Genomic DNA, 24331 nt, shown 5'->3' on the forward strand with positions numbered 1-24331 from the left:
CACTCCAACACAGGTGTGTTAAATCTAACTCTGTATCATCACTCGGTTCACTCACAGGGAAATCAAGGCCTACAGTAAACTGTGTAAGTTACAACTTCAATAAAAATCAACTGAACTCTTCTTCATCTTGTGTAGATTCACAATATTCACATATTATAGCTTTAGATAGAAATACTTACTGCGTTTTTCTCCTGAAACCTTTTACAGTCCTTTCGTTGCAAAATGGATTTTCACTTTCACTCAAACCAGCTTGACTGGTTTAATAATCAGATTTCCAGAGCAGAAGGTGGAGACAAGAACACACACACACACACACACACACACACACACACACACACACACACACACAAAGAGATAAAAAAAAAATGGTCAGTTTAAGGCTGGGTTTACACCGCACAATTCCTGCTGTCTTTTAGGATTATTATTGTCCTACTGTACAAGATGATCCAAATAAAATCATGCCAATATTTTAAAACATACTTGATAACGTGTTCTTTATCAGATTATATAATGAAGATAATTACTAAGGTCTGCCATACAGGAGCCCAGCTACACAGCACATGCTTATCGCGCTTTACCTGTAAAACATGAAATAGTTTCATGCTTTCATAATAGTAAATAAGCTTGAGGAAGAGAGCTTTTGTGTGAATATCTTGCTCGACACCTGAAAGCTGTTAACAGTTGACTTGGAGTGGCAACTTAATATTCTACCTCACATCATCCAGGTTTCATTAAAACTAGACATTAATCTGATCTTGGAGACCAACAAACTGATCTTCCTGCTGGAGCTCAATGTTCCTTGTGAGGAGAGGATGAGGGAAGGCACAGGAGAGGAAGAAGACCAGAAATGCTGAGATGGTAGAGGACTGTCACAGGAAAGGGTGGAGATCCAGGTGCATAACAATCATGCTTGGCTGCAGTGGGATTGCACATCATTCCCTCAGCATGGTCCATGGTATTCTGGGCATGAGTGGGCTAAGCAGAAGGACAGCCATGCTTTCCAAATCAGAAGTAGCAGAGAAAGACTTGAGGTGGTTTAGGCTGAAGAGAGGACAGGAGTGGGAGCAATAGCATGCCACATCAACACAAACCAGGCCTTATTCACACCCAGTAGTGTCACTCAGACAACAGTGTAGCTGCCCCAGGATAGTAATTATAGTATAGGAAAGTGTATTTGAGCATGGCCATGGATAGTAAATGTGGTAAAGTGTATTTCAGCATGGACCTGTATAGTAAATTTACTCTACTTTGCTGTAGTGTAGTGTATTTGAGTTTGGGCCTGGAAGGTAAATTGTCTATACTATAATTGAGTACATTTGAGTATGGTCCTGGATAACAAAGTTACTCTACTATAGTGTAGTAAAGTGTATTTGTGTGAAGTCTTTGTATCATATCTCTGAACATTACAGCTGGACAGTTAGCATTCTATCCAGCTAGTGTACTAGTGTAATTTAGCGTACCTTCTCAGTCTCCTCCATCGCTGGTTGCTCACCCCAACAAATATTCAGATGATCCCACTTCATGCGAAGGTTTTATGCTTCAATGCTTCTTGTATTTCTCCAGTCAAGAGGCAGTGATGGAGAGGACGAAGATCACTCGGTTCATCCACTTGCTCACAGATAAGGCACTTACCTGGGCTACTGCTATCTAGACCCATGGAGGAAAGCAAACCACCTCTTATGAGCACTTCCTGGAGCTCTTTCGGTGAGGTTTTGACCATTCTCCCAAAGGCAACAAAGTGTGTGAGCAACAGAGGTCACAAAAGAACACACATCCTTTACTTAAATAGAAGTACAGATGCTTGTGTAAAAAAAAAAAAAACTCATGTACGAGTAGTGTAAAAGTACTGATTGAACTTCTTTACTCAAGCAAAAGTACAAAAATACTGAAAATGTACTTTTGTGGCTCTGAAATGGACTCAAAGTAAAAAGTTGCCCTTTGAAGGGCATTTCTTCAAGCTGTTTCTATGCAAGCCTCACATAATCTAATCTAATCTAATCTAATCTAATCTAATCTAATCTAATCTAATCTAATCTAATCTAATCTAACTACCAATCTTGTTGCAGAGCACTTCTGTTTCCGTACATAGTGCACGAGTTTGCTGCCTCTTCTCTCCGGCATTTTCTTTCTTTTTTGTTTTCTATGTTTTCTCTAACTGTGCTTCTGATTTTTGGCAATGTGTTGCAAATTCATTTTGTTTTTGTGACTGTTCCACTCTCTCTTCCTTCACAGCTAACCTAGAAACTTTCCACTTTACCTCACACTACTCTTCCTAGTGTGCTTTTTTTTGTGTGTGTGTAACTCCTGTGTAAAGCGTCCTTGGGTTTGTGAAAGGCGCTATACAAATTGAAATTATTATTATTATTATTATTATTATTATTATTATTATTAGGGCGCCGGTATGTATTAGAGAAAGGAGTCAAACCCACACTTTTATAAATTTATTGTGAAATAAGACTGTATGTGAGGCACTCCACTGCAAACATTTTAATTACCAAGTATTTTTTGACAAATAAATATGCAACTTCCTCATTCTGTCAATTTACTAGCAGCTGGTTATGTACAGCATGCTCACTGACAACACAGCTGTATATAATGGAAATGGATTTACCACAGTATTGTGTGTGATACAGTTTTGTGTGTGTGAGATAGACTGAGCCACTTGTTTGCGTAAAGTGAGGGTTTGTGTCCTTGGTGTGGGAGGTGAATCGATGGTGCATTGCTATTCTACTTGGTAGTTTTAATCTACAGTGTGATTAAAAGTCATATCCCTGTCTGTGTAGAGTTCATTCATCCAACACCAAATCCCACAGTTCCTTGTCAACAATCCTCATTTCCTCACAGAGTCAAGTTCGCTAGTGGTGTTGGTCAGGAGCTCTGCGATAAGTAGCAGTGTTACTCATTTAACTAAATTTCTGAGTAGTGTCGTGGTAAAGACGCTGTTTTCTGAATCAAGTAGCTTTTCAGCTGCGAGCATCTTTTATTGATCAAATAGCGCAGTAGAGGGGCGGCACGGTGGTGTAGTGGTTAGCGCTGTTGCCTCACAGCAAGAAGGTCTGGGTTCGAGCCCCGTGGCCGGCGAGGGCCTTTCTGTGCGGAGTTTGCATGTTCTCCCCGTGTCCGCGTGGGTTTCCTCCGGGTGCTCCGGTTTTCCCCACAGTCCAAAGACATGCAGGTTAGGTTAACTGGTGACTCTAAATTGACCGTAGGTGTGAATGGTTGTCTGTGTCTATGTGTCAGCCCTGGGATGACCTGGCGACTCGTCCAGGGTGTACCCTGCCTTTCGCCCGTAGTCAGTTGGGATAGGCTCCAGCTTGCCTGCGACCCTGTAGAACAGGATAAAGCGGCTACAGATAATGAGATGAGATGAGATAGTGCAGTAGAGTAAACTACATTGTCCCGAGCATTTCTGAATCTTAGGCACAGCAGATCTTTCTGCTGCGGTCTAAATAAAACTAAAGGCTGAAGTATTTTTAATTTAATTTTGTGTCTGCGTAGATTTGTGCATGTTGATGGCGCATGTCAAGGTGACACTGTGTAGCCACAGAAGAAATTCCACATGATGATAACATCACATGGGGTGATGTACACACAGCAGACTATGGAAAAAACACACACACAAAATATTTGTCTTCCTATTGTCGGTTTCTGTACACCACCATGTTCTATACATACACAAAGGAATCCTGAGTATATTTGTGATGTAACACCTTACACACCCTCTGCTTTTATCTCTATCTGTCGCCTGTCTTCCTGTCTGTCTGTCTGTCTGTCTGTCTCCAAGTCTTTCTCTTTGTCTCCCATCTCCCTCTCTGTCTCTTTCTCTCTACTTCTCTGTGTCTTACTGTGTTCTTGTCTCTGTCTCAGACTACATTATCTGTCTTCCTGTGTGTCTTGCCCCTTAAGACTGCTTTTCTCTTGGCACTCTGTTCAGCAAAGCGGGTCGGAGAGCTGTGTGCTCTCTCCATTAGTGACGACTGTCTAAGGTGGCAGGCAGGAGGCACTGGCGTCTCACTTTGGCCAAATCCAGCTTTTCTGCCAAAGGTTTCGGCAGTCCATCAACCAAGTTCTGAAGGTGTCCCAATTCCAGCCTTCTTCTACCTCGCAGGCAGAGCAGGACAAGTTGCTCACTTTGTGCCCAGTCAGGGCCTTGAGGCCTTATCTGGCCCATACACAGTCCTTGAGGAGAACGCACTCTCAACTTTTTGTATGTTATGGGGCGGCGAAGCGCGGGCTGCCGCTTTCCAAACAGAGGCTGTCTCATTGGCTGGTGAAGGTTATTTCCCACGCTTACAGGGCTCAGGGGATACCGGTCCCTTTGGGTACGAGGGCTCACTCTACCAGAAGTGTGGCTATGTCTTGGGCTGCCCTTAAGGGTGTGACAGCAGGTGATATCTGTGCAGCAGCTTCATGGGCTATGCCATGCATTTTTACCAGATTTTACAGGGTGCATGTAACTCGCCCAGCTCCAGTTGGTGCTGCCGCCCTCATGTCCGTGACCGAGCGAGGTTCAAATGATTAATTCTGGGTTCCTCGTGACTCTTTTGGTATGTGTCATCCCTTTTTTAGACCATAGTGACGGTCAGAGCGAGGTTGAAATAGATCGTAAGTTACGAAGGTAACTATGGATCTGTGAGACCGAGGGATGACCATCACTATCCTTGTCGCTCGGACCATCCTGAGGCGCTCATGGTAGGAGACTGAACCGGGAGCAATCTCTGCTATTTATAACGCGAGTCGTTCTGCTTCCGGAGGTCATGGACATGACTTTGTTGACATATGGTCTCGGTGATAGGCAGAACAAAGGTGACCATTCCTTTTTTAGACCGTAGTGATGGTCATCCCTCGGTCTCACAGATCCATAGTTACCTTCGTAACTTATTCTTTAATCTTTCATATCCATGCTTAATGTATATGCATTTATGTAATACTTATATTTATATTCAGACTCTTATAATGTCCTGTAGATCAGGACAAAGCCTAAACAGTTCCACAATGGTCTAAAACAGACAATCAAAATACTAATCAAAAAAGACAGACACCAAAAACCTTTCTTGGCTTCTCTATCATCCATTACCTCCTCAAGTTGTACCTCTCAATACTTATACATTTTCATAAAGAGATGCTTGTCTAGATTATTTTCCACATCATCCATAGTTCTTACAATGTCCACTAAACTAAAGGTGTCTTCACAAGGACTCATCACCATGAGGCAAGTTTAGCTGTTTCATCTACTACCCTACAGTTATTACCCTATTTATGTGCCTGACTCTTTATAATAACCAATTTAACTGACTCCAATTCCAGACATCAAATCACTCATTTGACCTTGGTGTTAAACAGAAGTGCCACCAGTTTTCCTAAGCACTCTTTGATTCTAAATTGCTCCAAATAGATAGACCATTCCTTGAGCATATGGCCAATACATTTTCAATCAATTTACCTCTCGTCATTGTACACATTTCTGTTAAAGCTTTCGATTCTTCTCCTTGAGCTAGACAAATCTATTGACACTCCTCAGCTTTACAACAGCAAATAACCATCTTTGTTCCTTCAATAACTAAAGTCTAGGCTACATGATTTACAGTGTGGTCCTTAAAACAGGATCCATTCTCCTGTGTTAAACATTACAGTTTGACTGGGGCTCCACTCGTCCCCCTTTGCCAACTGTCTTTCCAATACCAATATTGGATCTTCTTGACTATTCTAAAAGTAAGGAATAAAAGTATCCAATTTTCCATATTTTAAAATACTTTGCTATTCAGTTCTAATTCTTCTAAATCTTAATATCTAATATACAAAAATAATGCTTGAAACATTCACATCTTAAATGTACACTACCGTTCAAAAGTTTGGGGTCACTTTGAAATTTCCTTATTTTTGAAAGAAAAGCACTGTTCTTTTCAATGAAGATCACTTTAAACTAATCGGAAATACACTATGCATTGCTAATGTGGTAAATGACTATTCTAGCTAAATTCTACTAAATGTCTGGTTTTTGGTGCAATATCTCCATAGGTGTATAGAGGCCCATTTCCAGCAACTATCACTCCAGTGTTCTAATGGTACAATGTGTTTGCTCATTGCCTCAGAAGGCTAATGGATGATTAGAAAACCCTTGTACAATCATGTTAGCACAGCTAAAAACAGTTTAGCTCTTTAGAGAAGCTATAAAACTGACCTTCCTTTGAGCAGATTGAGTTTCTGGAGCATCACATTTGTGGGGTCGATTAAATGCTCAAAATGGCCAGAAAAATATCTTGACTATATTTTCTATTCATTTTACAACTTATGGTGGTAAATAAAAGTGTGACTTTTCATGGAAAACACAAAATTGTCTGTGTGACCCCAAACTTTTGAACGGTAGTGTAGTTTGAATGTGATAAAATAATGATCTGAGATAACTTCAGACTGTGGAAGTATGACTATATTGTCTATGTTTAACCTGAATGTTAGTATTAGATGAAGGGTGTGACCACCATTATGGGTCGGTCCTATGACATTCTGATTAATCCCTACTGAATCTAAAATGGACACAAACGCTGTTTTTAAAGGGTCTTTTGGGTTATCGAAGTGAATATTAAAATCTCCAACAACTAAAGCTTTGTCTAAGGAAATAACCAGATCTGAGATAAAATCTGCAAATTCAGAAAGAAACTCAGAATATGGCCCCGGGGGCCTGTAAATAATAAGCAATGGAATTACTGTAACTGGGTAGACTTATTTTTCGAGGCTACATACATTATATGAGTATGAAGAACTTCAAATGTATTAAATTTATAACCAGGTTTTTGTGTTACACCTAGATAATCATTATAAATAACCGCAACGCCTCCTCCTCTGCCAGTTTGATGAAGCTGGTGTATATAACTGTATCCAGGAGGACTCGCTTCATTTAATGCTATATATTCATTTGGTTTAATCCATGTTTCAGTTAAACAAAGTACATTAAACTCCTGATCAGTAATGAGTTCATTAACCATTAGCACTTTAGATGTAAGAGATCTAATATTTAATAGCCCCACCTTTAGATCAAAGGTGCTAGCAGCAGCTGTACAGTCAGCATGATCTAATTTTATATTGATTAGGTTACTGGAGCAAACTCTCTGAAAATTTCTACCTTTTTGTTGAGCTCGGGGAACAGACACAGTCTCAATGTAGTGGACCCTGAGTGACGACTCTGTGCAGCTAGCAGACAGTCAGTTTAGCCTGTTCGTCTGCTCCCTGGCCTTGGCTCTGGATTGTCAGAAATTAACTAGGCCTGTTCTGAGACTATGATCTATGCTGCAGGAAATGAGAGCAGCACCTTCCCGAGTGGGATGGATACCGTCCCGCCCTAACAGGCCAGCAGTGCCCTCAAAATTAGCCCAATTATCTATAAAGCTCACACTGTTTTCAGAGCACCACCTGGACAGCCAGCAGTTCAGCGACCATAACCTGCTGTAAGCTACATCGCCACGCCGCATTGGGATGGGGCCAGAGCATACTACAGCATCGGACATCACCTTTGCTAATTTAAACACCTCTACAAAGTTCCTCTTAGTAACCTCAGACTGACAAAGGCGTATATCAATAGCTCCTGCATGGATAACTATCTTTGAGAACCTGTGCTTGCCTAGGACCCTAAGGTTACCTGCTATGTCCGGCACCCTGGCTCCCGGTATACACCTAACTAAAGCTGCTGGTGCCCCTAAAGGCTGAGCTAATTTCACATGCCGTATGATAGAGTCCCCTATAACCAGAGCTCTTTCAGGTTTCTCAGTGGGTGCATCACTAAGGAGAGCAAACCTGTTCGACACGTGACACGGAGAGGAGTGGTGCTCCCGTGAGCGAGCCTCAGTGGTAGCTTTGGCTCTACGCTTATGCCGCCGAGCCGCCACCCATTCGCCCCGCTGTAAGGGCTCTAATGCCGGAGTTGGGGGATTACTAACTCCACCTAGGGCATCCAGACTTTCCCCTACAGAAACTACACTGTTCTCACACTCACTAACCTTCTCTAAAGCCTGGACATGTGCTTCTAGCACTGTAATCTTCTCCGTCAGAGAGCTAACTAATCTGCACTTATCACAAATAAAGCTAATAAAGCTATCGCTAGCAACGGAGGAAGAATGACTAAACATCCTGCACTCAGCACACTGAACAGGCTGAAGGTGTGCCATGATGAAAAGATTCACGTACTTTAATCGAAGATATGTTGATATTAAAGCAGATTCGATGTGGATGGCCTCTGCTTGTGGTCTTTACACAGGAGGAGAGAAAAAGAAAGCTTCTGGTCTCGGCATTCATACGTAGGTTAATAGGTGTTCTCATTTATGGAAACTTTGCATAGGACATGGCTGGCCATATAGAGGGAAGCAGTTTTCGCTTTTTTAAAGTTAATTATTGTTTTGTGCAAATGTTTCCATCTGCAAGTCCAGTTGTTAAGAGTTAAATTTCTCCAAATTCAGTGAACATGCTGTATTTTTGTTTTGGCTTTTGAATCTGGGTTGTGGAGTTGAACACATGTCTGCATTTGGACACACGTGTTTAGCATGCATGGGCCCAGGTTCATAGGCACCAGTCTTTGGCTTACTTTGATTTAACTACTTTTTATCTCACCTGTTTTATCTGGGCTAGGTTTGATGCAAATTTCCATTTATGCAATTACATTTTCTTAGTTTAATTGGATAGTTGGATGGCAAGGCAGTGTTTGGTCAGTGTAGCACTGAGAGGAATCGAGTTTGACAAAGGCTGAACACCATTAAAGTAATTGGTAAATTCGAATTATCAGTGTGGTTGTGAGGATATTTGTATACATTGTTTCTGGGTCAGCTGAAGCAGGAAAGTTTGTGTGTGAGGTGGGGAAGCCATTCACCTCATGGAGCCTGCTCCTGTGATGTAGAAAAAAGAAATGTTTTTGGAATAATAAGAAACATGAACAGAGTTGCCCAATTTGAACATTTGCATGCAAATCTCTGCTAGGAGTAATTATAAAAAGAGTTTTTGTGATTATGTCCTGAGCAGAGTTGAAAAGCTTGTAGTGAGACAGGTCACAAAGAATTAGAGTAACACCTGTGGATACTGCTTCATGATCTACCTGGCGTGGATGCATGAAGGTCTGAACAGGCAGTGTGTTTAATGGCCAATAAATCCTGAGATATCACGACATAGATAAACATCTGTCTGCTTGGTCAGGTGTTGTTTGAAAAGATATACAGTGAGTCATGGAGCATGTTTGATGTGTTGAGGAAGTGTATCATCAAACCGATAATTATTTTATAGTAATGCTGCATTAATGTTGGGATGGCGTTTTAAAAACTCTGTGTTTGTCATATGTCTTATGAGTAACTTGGGATACTCATTGATGTCACTGTGTTGTGGAAGGCAAATCAGTGACCTAGAATTAATCAATAAAGCTGGATTAAAAAGTGGTGGAGGTAGAGAGTTGTGAAAAAGCTATGGGCTACAGAGAACTGGTGATTCATTGAAGTGCTGTGGGAGCAGTAATTTGCATATCAGTCCTGTGTGTGCTCCTTGTGTGTATTGGATGAAGCAAAGTGTGAGTGACTTTGATCCTGGGTGTTAAGAGTAACTAGAGTTGGCTGTGTTGGTGACAACTTTTGTTGAAAAGCACAGCACACATTCAAGTATAAAGGTCATAGATTTTAAAGAATGTGAATTTAACCTGGTCCTCTCATCCAAAAGGTAGAGAAAAGTGGCTTAGTGAATGCTGGTACTCTCTGTAGAGTGAGTGTGATGATTAGTGAGGCATTCTAGCGCAAGATCTTGTGGTGTGAAAGCACATCAGTGTTTTAATTATGTAAATAATGAAAATAATTGGGCGGCACGGTGGTGTAGTGGTTAGCACGGTCGCCTCACAGCAAGAAGGTTCTGGGTTCGAGTCCAGTGGTCGGCAAGGGCCTTTCTGTGTGGAGTTTGCATGTTCTTCCCATGTCTGTGTGGGTTTTCTCCAGGTGCTCCGGTTTCCCCCACAATCCACAGACATGCAGGTTAGGTTAATATGGGATGGCTTTGGGCTGAGGTGCCCTTGAGCAAGGCACCTAACTCCCAACTGCTCCCCGGGTACTGTTAGTATGGCTGCCCACTGCTCTGGGTGTGCATGTGTGTGTTCACTGCTTCAGATGGGTTGAATGCAGAGAGGAAATTTCACAAGTGTGTGATGAATAAAGCTGTGCTTTCTTTCTTTTTTCTTAAATCCCTTTTTGTGTGATTTGGGACTATTCATTTCATATTAGCATTGTGGGATAGAACGACAGTGCTTAGAAGTTTGTGTGTATGTGTGAAAAGGTGTCAGTGACTGCGTTTACATGCACATAGAGAAAATCGAATTTCTGCCATTGCTCGACTGAAATCGAAGTTCTAAATGCCATGGAAACACCTTAGCTCGGCTGAAATTGAACCGAACTTGATTTCTCGTAATCGAGCTACACGACCTAGATTATGCGATTTTTGCCGAGCTACTTAGTGCATCTTCTTCTTCTTTGGAGTTTTACGGCAGCCGGCATCCAAATAGTTGCATTGCTGCCATCTACAGGATTGATGCCTACTTAAGGCCCAATTACACTATATCCTACTATATAGCCCAGTGTCCAATAAAAACTTTAAGAAATATCGTCTTCCCTTTCCACTTGATCCTATTTCTAAAATGCTTTTCAACGTCACCTCTTCCAAACCAAGTCCACGCATCTGTGCGAGCAGTTCCTGTCTTTAACTGTCATAATTTCTGCAAAAGAGTATGACATGATGAACTGTCTCAGATTCCTGACAAGAACACAGACCATTCTGATGCTTTCCCAATAAAAACAAAGTGCTATTTAAAAATGTATGCCCAATTCTCAACCTTGGAAAAATAACTTCCTCCTTTCGATTACTCCCTCTTTTACAACCAACTGAGTCAGTTACTCTACTAGAAATTGAGAATAGATGCCTACCCTTTGTTTCTTGTTGCCAACTCTGTTGCCATTTTAAAATTGTTTCTTGCCACACAATACTTTTGCCCTCTGATATTGACAACTTTATATTTACATCTATGGACTCTCTTTGACAAGCTTTCTTGGCTAATTTATCCACTTTTTCATTAGATGTGACACCTACATGAGCTGGGACCCATATAAACGACACCTCTATCCCTCTTCTTTTCACCTCACTAATTATCAGTAAAATCTCATAAATGAGATCCTGTCTGCTTTTTGATGAACCTTTTCCAATGCAACTAATATCTGACACAGAGTCACTACATATCAGTACTTTCTGATTCTGTATCTGTTCAACCCACTGTATTGCCATTAGGATTGCATAGAGCTCCACAGTAAATACACTTAACAAATTTGAGGTTCTTTTAAAAGCTTGAAAATTAAAACTCTGAACAAAAAAGGCTGACCCTGTAGCTCCTGTTTCTTGGTCTTTTGACCCATCAGTAAAAATTAATATATGGTTCTTATATCTTTCTCTTACATGACACTGAAATTCAAATGCCAAGTCTACCTCAGGATTTTCCATCTTAATTTCAAGTAACTTCAAGTCAATCTCTGGACCCTCCAATTGCCATACAGGAATTAAAGGCCACATTACTACTGAACAAAAGCTCTTATTAAGAATGTTCAATTCCTGTGCTACGATTTCTCCAGACCACCCAAAACTTGAGAGTCTTGCCACCTCCCTCTCCCATGATGGTTCAATTACACATTTTACAGGGTGATCACATCTCTGACCCATCAAATTGACCCAATAGTTAGCTTGAAGCTGCCGCCTTCTTAAACCAAGTGGCATTTCACCTGTTTCCACTTGTAGCGAACACACTGGAGAAGATCATACAGCTCCCGTGCATATTCTCAACGCCTTAGCTTGAACTACAGCTAATCCAGCTAAAACGGATTTGGCTGCAGAACCATACACTAAACACCCATAGTCAGTTCTTGACCTAATTAAATAAACATAAATCTGCTTCAAAGATGCTACATCTGCTCCCCATTCTGTTCCAGCAAGACATCTCATTAAAGTTCATGACTCTTTTACTTTTGTCTATTATTTTTGAAATATGATCTCTCCAGGTAAGTCTTACATCAAAAATAACACCAAGAAATTTGAAACTCTTAACCCTTTCCAATGGTCTACCATACAGCTGTAGTTGCATATTTTCAGGTACCTTCTTTCTAGTAAAAAACATTACTTTAGTCTTTTCAATAGAGAATCTAAAACCCCATCTCTTACCCCAGTCTTCTACTAAGGTAAAAGCTTCCTGAACCTTCTTCAGGGTGCACTTCACATTTTTCCCCCTTTTCCACAAGCTACTATCATCAGCAAATACAGATCTCCCTATCCCTGGCTGAACATTAGAAAAAATATCATTAATCATTATATTAAATAACAATGGACTAATAACACTTCCTTGTGGAGTTCCATTTTCAACCAAACATCTTCTTGACATATCTTTCCCTATTTTCACCTGGATGCTTCTATTAGTTAAAAAGTCCATTACTACTTAGTGCATGTAAACCCTATCGAGCTACGTAGTCAAGCTACTTACTTCAGCACTGCCCCTTCCGGAAGTGACGAGACCACAAGCGGGAAACACAACAGCCTCGGTTGAAAAAAAAAAAAAACAGCCTCGGTCGGCATGACACTTCACCTTAGCCGCCACTTTATTAGGAACACTTGTGTCTGGGCATGTACGCAACCAGGGGCGCCGCTGGGGGGGGGAAGTTAGGATGATTCTAAGGGCCTGGCACTGACAGGGGGGCCTGTGAGGGATATTAATATTATTTTAATAGTATTGCCTTGTGTAAGTTTTTGAAATAAAATATTTCATTTTATCTGTTAAAATATGCAAATTATACATGGTTATGATTTGCTATAACATTTTTCTTGAATTATTTATGATATTGTCATTTCACCCCTCCACCCTTTTTACTAATGGTACAGTCTGATTCTGGGCGGGGACAGTGAAATGTGTAGCTCCGTGTGCGCACAGTGCCGCTATTAGCGCAGCTTAGAGCAGCTGGCAGTTTTTCTATGTGCGCAACAGAGGTGTACATTCTAGAAGTTGCTAAGCAGGAGCAGGTGTGATGAATTATGAAGTCCGGATATCACACTGTGTGTGAAAAAAAAATCACCTTTTTTCATAGGTATCTTTATTGTATAATTAAGTCTAGATGTTTTGCCATTGTTCATGTGTGGATTTGTTGATATTGTTAAGTATTTAACTTTAATATTTTGCACATTAGCTGTGGTCAGGGGCGCCGCCAGAAATGTTAAGGTCTGTTTTGATGTCAGATCGACCCACACACACCCGCAGCTGCATAGCGCAACATGTAGATTGGGAATTAAAAGTTAGATTTAATGCCATGATTTAAGTTAGCTTATAGATAGGATTGTGATTTAAGATTGTTAGAGTTAACCAGGGTGGCACGGTGGTGTAGTGGTTAGCGCTGTTGCCTCACAGCAAGAAGGTCCTGGGTTCAAGCCCCGGGGCCGGCGAGGGCCTTTCTGTGCGGAGTTTGCATGTTCTCCCCGTGTCTGCGTGGGTTTCCTCCGGGTGCTCCGGTTTCCCCCACAGTCCAAAGACATGCAGGTTAGGTTAACTGGTGACTCTAAATTGAGCGTAGGTGTGAATGTGAGTGTGAATGGTTGTCTGTGTCTATGTGTCAGCCCTGTGATGACCTGGCGACTTGTCCAGGGTGTACCCCGCCTTTCGCCCATAGTCAGCTGGGATAGGCTCCAGCTTGCCTGCGACCCTGTAGAAGGATAAAGCAGCTAGAGATAATGAGATGAGAAAAACATATTCTTATTTGTTATTTTGCTTATGATTGTCTTACTACATATTGATGAAATCAAGATTTAATTTGCTGATTGTTGGGTCAAAATTTATTATATGTAGATTATGATCAGAATATGAATCAGAATCAGTAGGTTAAATCAGGATATATGTAGGTGTATATGTAAGTTTAGTGAAATAGTGATTCTTAGCTTATTCTGTGTTAAGATTTAGTTTGAAATGACCTTAGGTCCGGCTGGAACATCATCTTACTACTCGGTGGCACAGGTTTTGGACATCAATGTTTCCTCATTTTGGTGTAGCTGATCTATGGAAGAATGTAGAATTAACACATTATCGCTTGGCCAGCTTTGTTAATGAAACCATTAAAGCTGTCGATGGTATTAGAACAGAATTAACCTCCCTGCGTCTAATGACTACTCAAAATCGTATGGCCCTTGATATTTTGTTAGCAGAAAAGGGGGGTGTTTGTGCTATGATTGGAGACAGCTGTTGCACTTTTATTCCCACTAATGATAACCCGGATGGTGAAATAGGTGCAGCCGTACATCAAATGAGACAGATTGCTCAACAATTAGAACATGATGAACATGGGGATACGGCAGGGTGGGTGTGGTTTTCTGGACTGTTTGGTAATTTGTCTAGTTGGTCTGCTATTTTTTCTATGTGCATCCCTGTAGTGGTGATTGTTCTTTTGTTTATTTTTCTGGGACCTTGCATTCTGAGATGCTTGATGGACAGAATGCATAAGATGATTTATAGTCTTACCCGCAAACCTCTGCATAGAGAGAATAATGTATATTATCGTCCTGCTAGGGTGTAACACTAATCTTAATCATAATCTTACTTACTTACATATTTACTTAAAAATCTAATACTGTGATTAGTATTAAAGGGGGGGATTGTTGGGTCAAAATTTATTATATGTAGATTATGATCAGAATATGAATCAGAATCAGTAGGTTAAATCAGGATATATGTAGGTGTATATGTAAGTTTAGTGAAATAGTGATTCTTAGCTTATTCTGTGTTAAGATTTAGTTTGAAATGACCTTAGGTCCGGCTGGACATTGTTTGGGAACATTTTGTTTATGAATGTGTATTTTGAACAGAGAAGTGTCTGAAGGTCTGTTTTAGTGTCAGATCGACTCATACCACACTCAGAAATAGTAGAATTAAAGTTCATGATTATGCTTCCTCATTCAGTTGAATCTTAGGTCATGGCTTCATAAAGGCTATGAAATACACGGAAATATATTGAAATATACTATGGTAATGATTAATATTAGTTTTATAGATCCCGTAATTAATGAATACATTCCGTGATTAATGTTAGTTTCATAGTTCTAGATTAGTTTCATAATGACATTATAATTATAATTAAGATCTCATGATTCTAAGGATTTTTAGTTTAAGAGCATTAACCTAATTTAGTTATAAGTTTAATCCTGTTAGTGGTTTAATTGTTCTCTCTCTTTCAGACATATTCTCATTGTACTTGTGGTTAAGTTGTTCTTTTTTTTTATGTTTATTCTCTTATAACATTCATTATTAAGAGCTGATTGTTATTTGTTAATTACTTATGTTGATGGAATCAAGATAATCAAGATGTAATTTACTGATTGACCACACATTCATGTGTTAAGAATTATTCATGTTAATTATTAAGAATTAGTACGATCCTTTCTGTGCAAACTAGTGTTTTTTGACCTTCTTCGTAGGCAAACATTAAACATTATCTATGTTTATACATTCCAAACTATTCCACGAAGAATCAGACATAACATCTATCTGTACCTTATTGTCAGCAAAAATGTTATTATATTATTATGATTGATTCAAGATCATTACACACTTCTACATAGACACACACACATAGACACACACACACACACGAAGACAAAACATAAACACAGCAACACTATAAGACATTCCCACAAATGTTTTCATTCAGACGAAGCAAGCGAATAAACTGGCATGTGAACAACCCACACGTGTTCTCCTGTCCGTTTCTGAGCGATTCGTCTCCTTGTCTCCTTGTCTACTTCGGGCCCGAAGTGAAGGCATTCACGAAGGAATCCAGGGTCTCTTTCTGGGCGAACCCAACAATTTGGTGTCAGAAGTGCGATACTGCCAACCAGGTGAGTAAATTTAATTTTAATTTATAATTTGATTGGTTATTGATTGGTTGACCGCCTGGTTGGTAGTAATTTCAAAAATAGAGACCCGTAAATTCAGGTTGGTAATCCTCGTGTGGAGGCACGGGACGTAAGGACCCTCGTAGACTGAAGATTAGATTAGACCTTTATTTATTTTAGACTTTTAGACTCTTGTTTACGGGACGAGACGGGGCTAGTAGAGCCACGGGATTGGGCTGGTAAACCTCGTAATTTGTTTACGGGACGGTGAGCCTCGTGAAGACACTTCAAGGGGGAGAACTGTCACGAGAAGAGCGCGCTTTTAATCTTTGATTCCTTCGTGCGGCCATGGGGGGTAGTTGTGGTAGTAAAGAGGTACTCAGACCCGATTCTGAAGACACTCCACGGGATTGGATGAATCGATGTGATTTGGGATTCTATACTGCTCCTTGGCTGGACCTTCTAGCCGATTGGTCTACGAAACAATTTCAGTCTCGGTTAATTTATCCTCGTGCAGGGACTTTTAGACCAGAGTATCTAATTTCGGCACACAAACAGATATATGAAGGATTTGGCAACCCAGAATGGGATTATGATTACATGACCAAAGGTTATTTAGAGTGGATTAGAATGAAGCCAATTTGGGATCATTTTCAGAAAATTAAAGAGACGAAAGAACAAAAGAATTCAATACCACATCCCAAGCGCAATGCAGAGGTGCAACCTGCTTTATTTCGATCCCTAGCCTCTGCTCCTCCGCTGATCGAGGAAACAAGAAACATTCCAAACATTCCTGTAGATACACCGGCGAACGCTTCATGTCCCGCTGATAACGTTCCTAGCGTATCTCATAACACAGGCGCTAGAAGAAAAACTGTAATGAGCAGAAGAAACGAGACAAACGAATCCCATACGGATTCTGACAATGAAATAAACACAGCTTGTGTGTGGGCGCGAAGAGGAAAGGGATTTAAGATCTATCCGCCTTCAGCATCAGAATTAAAAGACATTATCAAGCTATTGCCTTCGATAAACAACCCAGTCAATTTCGTAGACATGCTCGTAAGAATGTGCAGGCACAAACAAATGGTTGGTGCAGATTATCGCCTTCTCATGCATGCTGTTCTCGGTGATAAATATGATGAAGATGCATTACTAGCCGCCGTCCCCTGTCTAAAACCGGAAAATGACGATTATGCTGTTACGGAGGTTAAAGAGGAAGAAAACGGTCAGACCACGACCAAACAAGTAATGAGGTTTTACTGGAAAGATATTGATAGAGCTATGAGAGAATTAAGGGAACAATTGACGCGTTATCTGCTCTCAAGAAGACAGGCTAGCCGTGATCTTTCACAGGTTACTAGTTGTAAACAGGAGAAGGCTGAACTCACTTCCAAGTTTTTGACACGCTTTAGCGAGACATGGACTTGTTTGGGAAATATGCCACTGAACCAGCAGCAAAGCAATCCTCTCTTTATCTCGACATTTCTGAATAATTGTCGTCCTGATGTGCAGAAGGTGTTGAAACATCATTTGAGTGACCGGAGTAATATGATAGTGAGAGCTCTAGGGGAGAAGATTAGAATTTTGGAGGGAGATGATCTTTTGGATACTAAGCAGGTGGCTTGTCTTTCCGTTGCTAGTGGTTACTCACAACAGAATTGGGGTGATCCACAAGGACGGGCGGGGAATAAGGGATTCCCCAGTGATAGATTGTGCTACTACTGTGGTAAAGAAGGACATTGGAAGCGCGAGTGTAGAAAGAAACGGATAGATGAGGATAGGGCACGTCAAAGAGCTGCTTCTGCTTCTTCTTCTAATCTTCAGCGTGGTGTGTCTTTTCCTTCTCCTCCCCCTCCTTCTCCTGCTTTGCCTACTGCAAACGTAGGCCCATATCGAGCATAGAGCTGCCTACAGTTCTGCAAAGCTCCAGTTCTGCAAAGACACTGTTAAGTATCTGGGCTTTGAACTTTCACAAGGTTGTCGTAAGCTGTCAGCTGATCGGGTGCAGGCGATTCTAGACACGAAACGCCCTGCCACTAAGCATGCCCTCATGTCTTTTCTGGGTCTTATCAATTACTGCAGACAATGGATCCCTGACTGCTCCTCCTATGACAAGATTCTCCGTGCTGCAATCTCTCCTCAAGACCCACAGCGACATCCTTTGACCTGGACTGACACTATGATTAACGCTTATCACTCCCTCAAAAGCGCTCTCTGCTCCACCCCAGCTCTGGGTTTACCTGACTACTCCAAGCCCTTTCATCTCTACTCCTGTGAACAACAAGGTACGGCGTCTGGTGTTTTGGCTCAGGAGCATGGAGGGGGGATTCGTCCGTGTGCGTTCTTATCTAAAACATTAGACACTGTTGCTCAAGGCTTGCCTGCGTGTCTAAGAGCTGTCGCCGCCTGTGCTATGATGGTTTCAGATGCAGAGAAATTGGTTTTGTCTCACCCACTGATCTTGCACTCGTCACATCAAGTTAAACAGGTATTGCAAAATTTGCAGACTCAACATATGACTGCACAGCGACGCTCCGGATATGAAACCATTCTCCTTTCTACTGATAATCTCGAAATTCGAGCCGCATCTTCTAATACTGTAGGTCACGCTCTCGCACGCCTTCTTAACTCTCAGGACGACACCTTAGAGGACACTGATCATGATTGTCTATCTGAAATCTTGCATACTACCAGTATCAGGCCTGATCTTTCCTCCAGCCCTCTAGAGACTGGGGAAGTAATCTTTGTTGATGGCTCTTGTTCTAAACCTTCAGATAATGTTTTCCTCTGTGGCTATTCTGTGTGTTCCCTGCCTGACATTGTACACGAGGCCTATGCTCTCCCGTTCTCTTCCGCTCAGGCAGCCGAATTGTATGCACTAATGCGTGCCTGTATTTTGTTTCAGGGCAAGGACGTCACCATCTACACAGACTCTCGTTATGCCTTTGGGGTGGCTCATGATTTTGGGAAGATTTGGCAGTCACGGGGCTTCCACGCAGCAGATGGGAAGCCCATTTCACACTCAACCTTAGTACAAAATCTTATTGATTCTTGTCATCTCCCTAGGTCACTCGCTATAGTCAAGACTAAGGCGCATGCCTCGGGAAACACCCCTGAACGCATGGGCAACTCTCTTGCTGATCGTATGGCGAAATTTGCTGCTGCTTCTGGTGTCATGTCTCCTGGTCTAGACTCTTCATCATGTAATACATCTTGTCTTGCTAGTAGTTTGATCCCAGATTTAGACCTTATCTCTTTACAGGCTTCAGCTTCTCCAAATGATTCTGTCTTTTGGCAGCTACAAGATGCTTATGTCGCCTCTGATGGCCTGTGGTACAGTCAAGATGGCCGTCTTTGCCTTCCATCACATTGCCTTCCTTTCCTTGTGCGTGAATTTCATGGCGTAACACACCGTGCACGAAGGGGAGTAAAGGGGGACATGAACAAACTTTTCTGCATAGCTAATCTAAACAGTTTGGTGGATTCAATTCTCGAGAGATGCCTCATCTGCGCACAGAACAATCACTCCAAAGCAGTCGCGAAACACGAGTGTTTACCCATACCGACATCTCCATTCTCAGAATGGCAAATTGACTTCACACACATGCCTCCCTGTGGGCCGTTTAAATATCTCTTGGTGATTGTGGACAAATTTTCTAAATGGGTAGAAGCCTTTCCGTGTTCTAGAGAGAATGCAAAGGTAGTGACTCGGACGTTGGCAAAAGAAATAATACCTCGTTATGGGGTTCCAGATGCCATAGACTCAGACAAAGGTACCCCTTTCGCCTCAAAGGTCACACAAGATCTGTGTAAGTATCTTTCACTAAACTGGCGCTTTCACATTCCATACCATCCTCAATCTTCTGGTATCGTAGAGCGTACTAATCGAACATTGAAAGACAAACTAACTAAGGCTATGCAGACCACGGGTTCCAGAAATTGGGTAGACCTATTGCCAGCCACACTGGCCGAAATTCGCATGACATCTAAGCCTAGTCTCGGCGGCTACTCCCCCTACGAGATCATTTTTGGGCGACCGTTCCCTGTCCCCTGGAGAAAAGGGACTCCGGCTCTGGGTACCTCTGATTTGAAGACACATATGGATGAGTATTCTGCAGCCCTTATCGATAAATTGCATGAAATTTGTAATAAGGTCAATAGTACAATATCACTTCCACCATCGGCAAACACACACCCCTTCCAAGTGGGAGATAAGGTGCTGGTGCAATTTTTTAAACGATTTGGACAATTGGGAAAACCTCGATATAGTGAGCCTGCAGAAATAGTCGCCATTACTCGTACTGCTGTTTTAACTGACCTTTTTCCACAGTGGATTCATGCCACCCGACTGAAGAAGGCTCCGTAATAAAGTTGTGTTACAATCAGTTGCTATTAACGCTTTTGTGTCCCTATCTAGTCTCTTTCTCTCTCTCTCTCTTTCTCTCTCCCTTTCTCTGTGCTATAGAATTGACCTGTGTGCAAGCGCTGACTGAGTTGTGCAGCCCGGCTGACTGAGAATCCGTTACTGCCCGTGAGACGTTGTGAACAAAGGGGGGAAGAGATCTTGCGCCCAGTCCAGATTTGGAACCGTGGAACCGAACCACCTCACTACAATCCATGATGGTCCACATCGCGGGTCTCATGACATCACTGCTCGGGGCAGGGCTACCCGCCCGAGCCTTCAGGATCACTTCCTTGCTCGGGGCAGGGTTACCCGCCCGAGCATTCGTGTCCGCTTCATCTCTGCTCGGGGCAGGGTTACCCGCCCGAGCCTTCGTGGCTGCTGCATCTCTGCTCGGGGCAGGGTTACCCGCCCGAGCCTTCGTGACCATTTTCCTATTGCTCGGAGCAGGGTTACCCGCTGGAGCTGGACCTCGAGACAACATCTTCTGGCAATTTGCTAACTGGACTGCACGGGCTCACACAAATGAAAGTTATGTATGTCATTTGATGCCATCCTCCACTATTATTACACGCCCACCTTTGCCGTTATGCTCTGAAGCTTTATATTATGCTTGGGGGCCAAAAGGCCAACCTTCTAAATTTTGGGGCCCTTTCTGTAATTACTCTCCTCACCCTTCTGTGGTAGCAAAGTTAAACCAGACTTCTTCAGTACATGGCACAAATACCCCCGACATTATATTACAAGATTCTATTCTCACTACTCTAAAAGTAGATATGCCTTCTAATTTCACTTTCCCTCATTGTTTCAGAAGGAATTACTCTCAAAAAAGTAACATTTATTTAGGACACATTCCTAAGTCTCAATGTAAGCAGATATATGATCAGAACTCCGTCACCTCTCCATGTCCTCGCTGGATCCCAAATTCATGCCGATGTAAACCTCCGCTAACTGATTGTACACTCAACAGTATCGGATATATCAAAAATACATGTAGAGCTCATCCTAATTGCGTTCCACCACACCCTAATCATTATCCTGGTGTTAAATTGGCATTAAACTGGTACTGGTACTGCGGTAATAGTAATCTCCTTGTTTCGTTTCCCACCAACTGGTCAGGCATTTGCGCTCCCATACAACTCAAAAATGCTATCACTGCTATCCATCCTTTCTCTGCTCATCGCCCAAAACGAGATGTTATTCATAATTTTCCACCCCTGGAACATCATCTTACTACTCGGTGGCACAGGTTTTGGACATCAATGTTTCCTCATTTTGGTGTAGCTGATCTATGGAAGAATGTAGAATTAACACATTATCGCTTGGCCAGCTTTGTTAATGAAACCATTAAAGCTGTCGATGGTATTAGAACAGAATTAACCTCCCTGCGTCTAATGACTACTCAAAATCGTATGGCCCTTGATATTTTGTTAGCAGAAAAGGGGGGTGTTTGTGCTATGATTGGAGACAGCTGTTGCACTTTTATTCCCACTAATGATAACCCGGATGGTGAAATAGGTGCAGCCGTACATCAAATGAGACAGATTGCTCAACAATTAGAACATGATGAACATGGGGATACGGCAGGGTGGGTGTGGTTTTCTGGACTGTTTGGTAATTTGTCTAGTTGGTCTGCTATTTTTTCTATGTGCATCCCTGTAGTGGTGATTGTTCTTTTGTTTATTTTTCTGGGACCTTGCATTCTGAGATGCTTGATGGACAGAATGCATAAGATGATTTATAGTCTTACCCGCAAACCTCTGCATAGAGAGAATAATGTATATTATCGTCCTGCTAGGGTGTAACACTAATCTTAATCATAATCTTACTTACTTACATATTTACTTAAAAATCTAATACTGTGATTAGTATTAAAGGGGGGGATTGTTGGGTCAAAATTTATTATATGTAGATTATGATCAGAATATGAATCAGAATCAGTAGGTTAAATCAGGATATATGTAGGTGTATATGTAAGTTTAGTGAAATAGTGATTCTTAGCTTATTCTGTGTTAAGATTTAGTTTGAAATGACCTTAGGTCCGGCTGGACATTGTTTGGGAACATTTTGTTTATGAATGTGTATTTTGAACAGAGAAGTGTCTGAAGGTCTGTTTTAGTGTCAGATCGACTCATACCACACTCAGAAATAGTAGAATTAAAGTTCATGATTATGCTTCCTCATTCAGTTGAATCTTAGGTCATGGCTTCATAAAGGCTATGAAATACACGGAAATATATTGAAATATACTATGGTAATGATTAATATTAGTTTTATAGATCCCGTAATTAATGAATACATTCCGTGATTAATGTTAGTTTCATAGTTCTAGATTAGTTTCATAATGACATTATAATTATAATTAAGATCTCATGATTCTAAGGATTTTTAGTTTAAGAGCATTAACCTAATTTAGTTATAAGTTTAATCCTGTTAGTGGTTTAATTGTTCTCTCTCTTTCAGACATATTCTCATTGTACTTGTGGTTAAGTTGTTCTTTTTTTTTATGTTTATTCTCTTATAACATTCATTATTAAGAGCTGATTGTTATTTGTTAATTACTTATGTTGATGGAATCAAGATAATCAAGATGTAATTTACTGATTGACCACACATTCATGTGTTAAGAATTATTCATGTTAATTATTAAGAATTAGTACGATCCTTTCTGTGCAAACTAGTGTTTTTTGACCTTCTTCGTAGGCAAACATTAAACATTATCTATGTTTATACATTCCAAACTATTCCACGAAGAATCAGACATAACATCTATCTGTACCTTATTGTCAGCAAAAATGTTATTATATTATTATGATTGATTCAAGATCATTACACACTTCTACATAGACACACACACATAGACACACACACACACACACGAAGACAAAACATAAACACAGCAACACTATAAGACATTCCCACAAATGTTTTCATTCAGACGAAGCAAGCGAATAAACTGGCATGTGAACAACCCACACGTGTTCTCCTGTCCGTTTCTGAGCGATTCGTCTCCTTGTCTCCTTGTCTACTTCGGGCCCGAAGTGAAGGCATTCACGAAGGAATCCAGGGTCTCTTTCTGGGCGAACCCAACACTGACTTAGCACAAGACACACATTCATGTGTTAAGAATTTCTGATGTATTTTGACCTTCTTTGACTAAGACTTCTTAGACTGGACATATTATCTTTGTTGAAAAATTCCATCACCATCTTAAGTACATATTGCCCTATGTTATATCTGACCTGAAGGGGTGTGCGTAGGCAATGACCTTTAAAATATGTTTGTACCTTGCTATCATGTCATATGATCAGAAATATGTTATTATGTTTTATGATTGATTCAAGATTTATACACACACACTGATGGAGATTATTATTATTATTTCCAGATCAAGGTCCCCTCAATTGCATGCAAGTAAGGAGACGAACATAGCTGATGTCATAGGCTGACATCACACACACACACACACACACACATAACATATACACATTTGTGTACATATGTAGACAAAACATAAACACAGAGATAAATGGATGCTATAAAATGTTTTCAAAAATGTTTTCATTTCGGCGAGAAAACTGTGAATAAACAGCAGTGAAACCGATCTCTGGTTCTCTGTTTTTTTGCGGTGTTCCGTCCCAGAATTCTGCAGGTGGTACGAGGGCGGGGGTCCCGAGAAGTAAGTTGACCGTTTCCGACTGGGTGAACCCTAACATCGATTTCCTTGCATGCATGTAGTATTGGATTTCTCTGGCACCCCTGCTGGGACCCTTAGCTCAATTACCGATAGCAGCTCAATTTGGATGTGCATGAAAACGCACTGAGTGTGTGAGACATTCATGCATTGTGTCTGTATGTGTGTGATCTGCATGTGTGAAAGAGCTCTGTATGTGCATATATGGGGAAACCATGGCCTAATGGTTAAAGATTTAACCATTGGGACTAGAAGGTTGCCCGTTTGATTCCATGGAATAGCTGAAGTGCCCTTGAGCAAGGCACCTAACCCCCAACTGC

General features: G+C 41.2%; 2 protein-coding genes across 4 annotated transcripts in view; one reads left to right on the plus strand and one right to left on the minus strand.

Moving 5' to 3' along the window:
* Window positions 1–276, minus strand: part of LOC132887159 (NACHT, LRR and PYD domains-containing protein 12-like) — a 33054-nt gene extending 32778 nt beyond the window's left edge. For 2 of the 3 annotated variants that reach the window (XM_060922621.1, XM_060922620.1), the window contains exon 1: window positions 180–275. The gene's annotated coding sequence lies outside the window, so the exon portion shown is untranslated. Of the gene's footprint in view, window positions 1–179 lie in introns of all 3 variants that reach the window. The other variant, XR_009654778.1, reaches the window with a different exon arrangement.
* On the plus strand, window positions 66–22508 carry LOC132887170 (uncharacterized). The gene is made up of 2 exons (XM_060922641.1): window positions 66–83; window positions 20381–22508. The coding sequence occupies exon 2, from the start codon at window positions 20533–20535 to the stop codon at window positions 22120–22122; it is 1590 nt and encodes a 529-aa protein (XP_060778624.1). The 5' UTR covers window positions 66–83; window positions 20381–20532; the 3' UTR covers window positions 22123–22508.
* Window positions 22509–24331: the final 1823 nt, after the last annotated feature.

This window comes from Neoarius graeffei, chromosome 5 (assembly GCF_027579695.1).
Source record: "Neoarius graeffei isolate fNeoGra1 chromosome 5, fNeoGra1.pri, whole genome shotgun sequence".
Classification (NCBI taxonomy): Eukaryota; Metazoa; Chordata; class Actinopteri; order Siluriformes; family Ariidae; genus Neoarius; species Neoarius graeffei.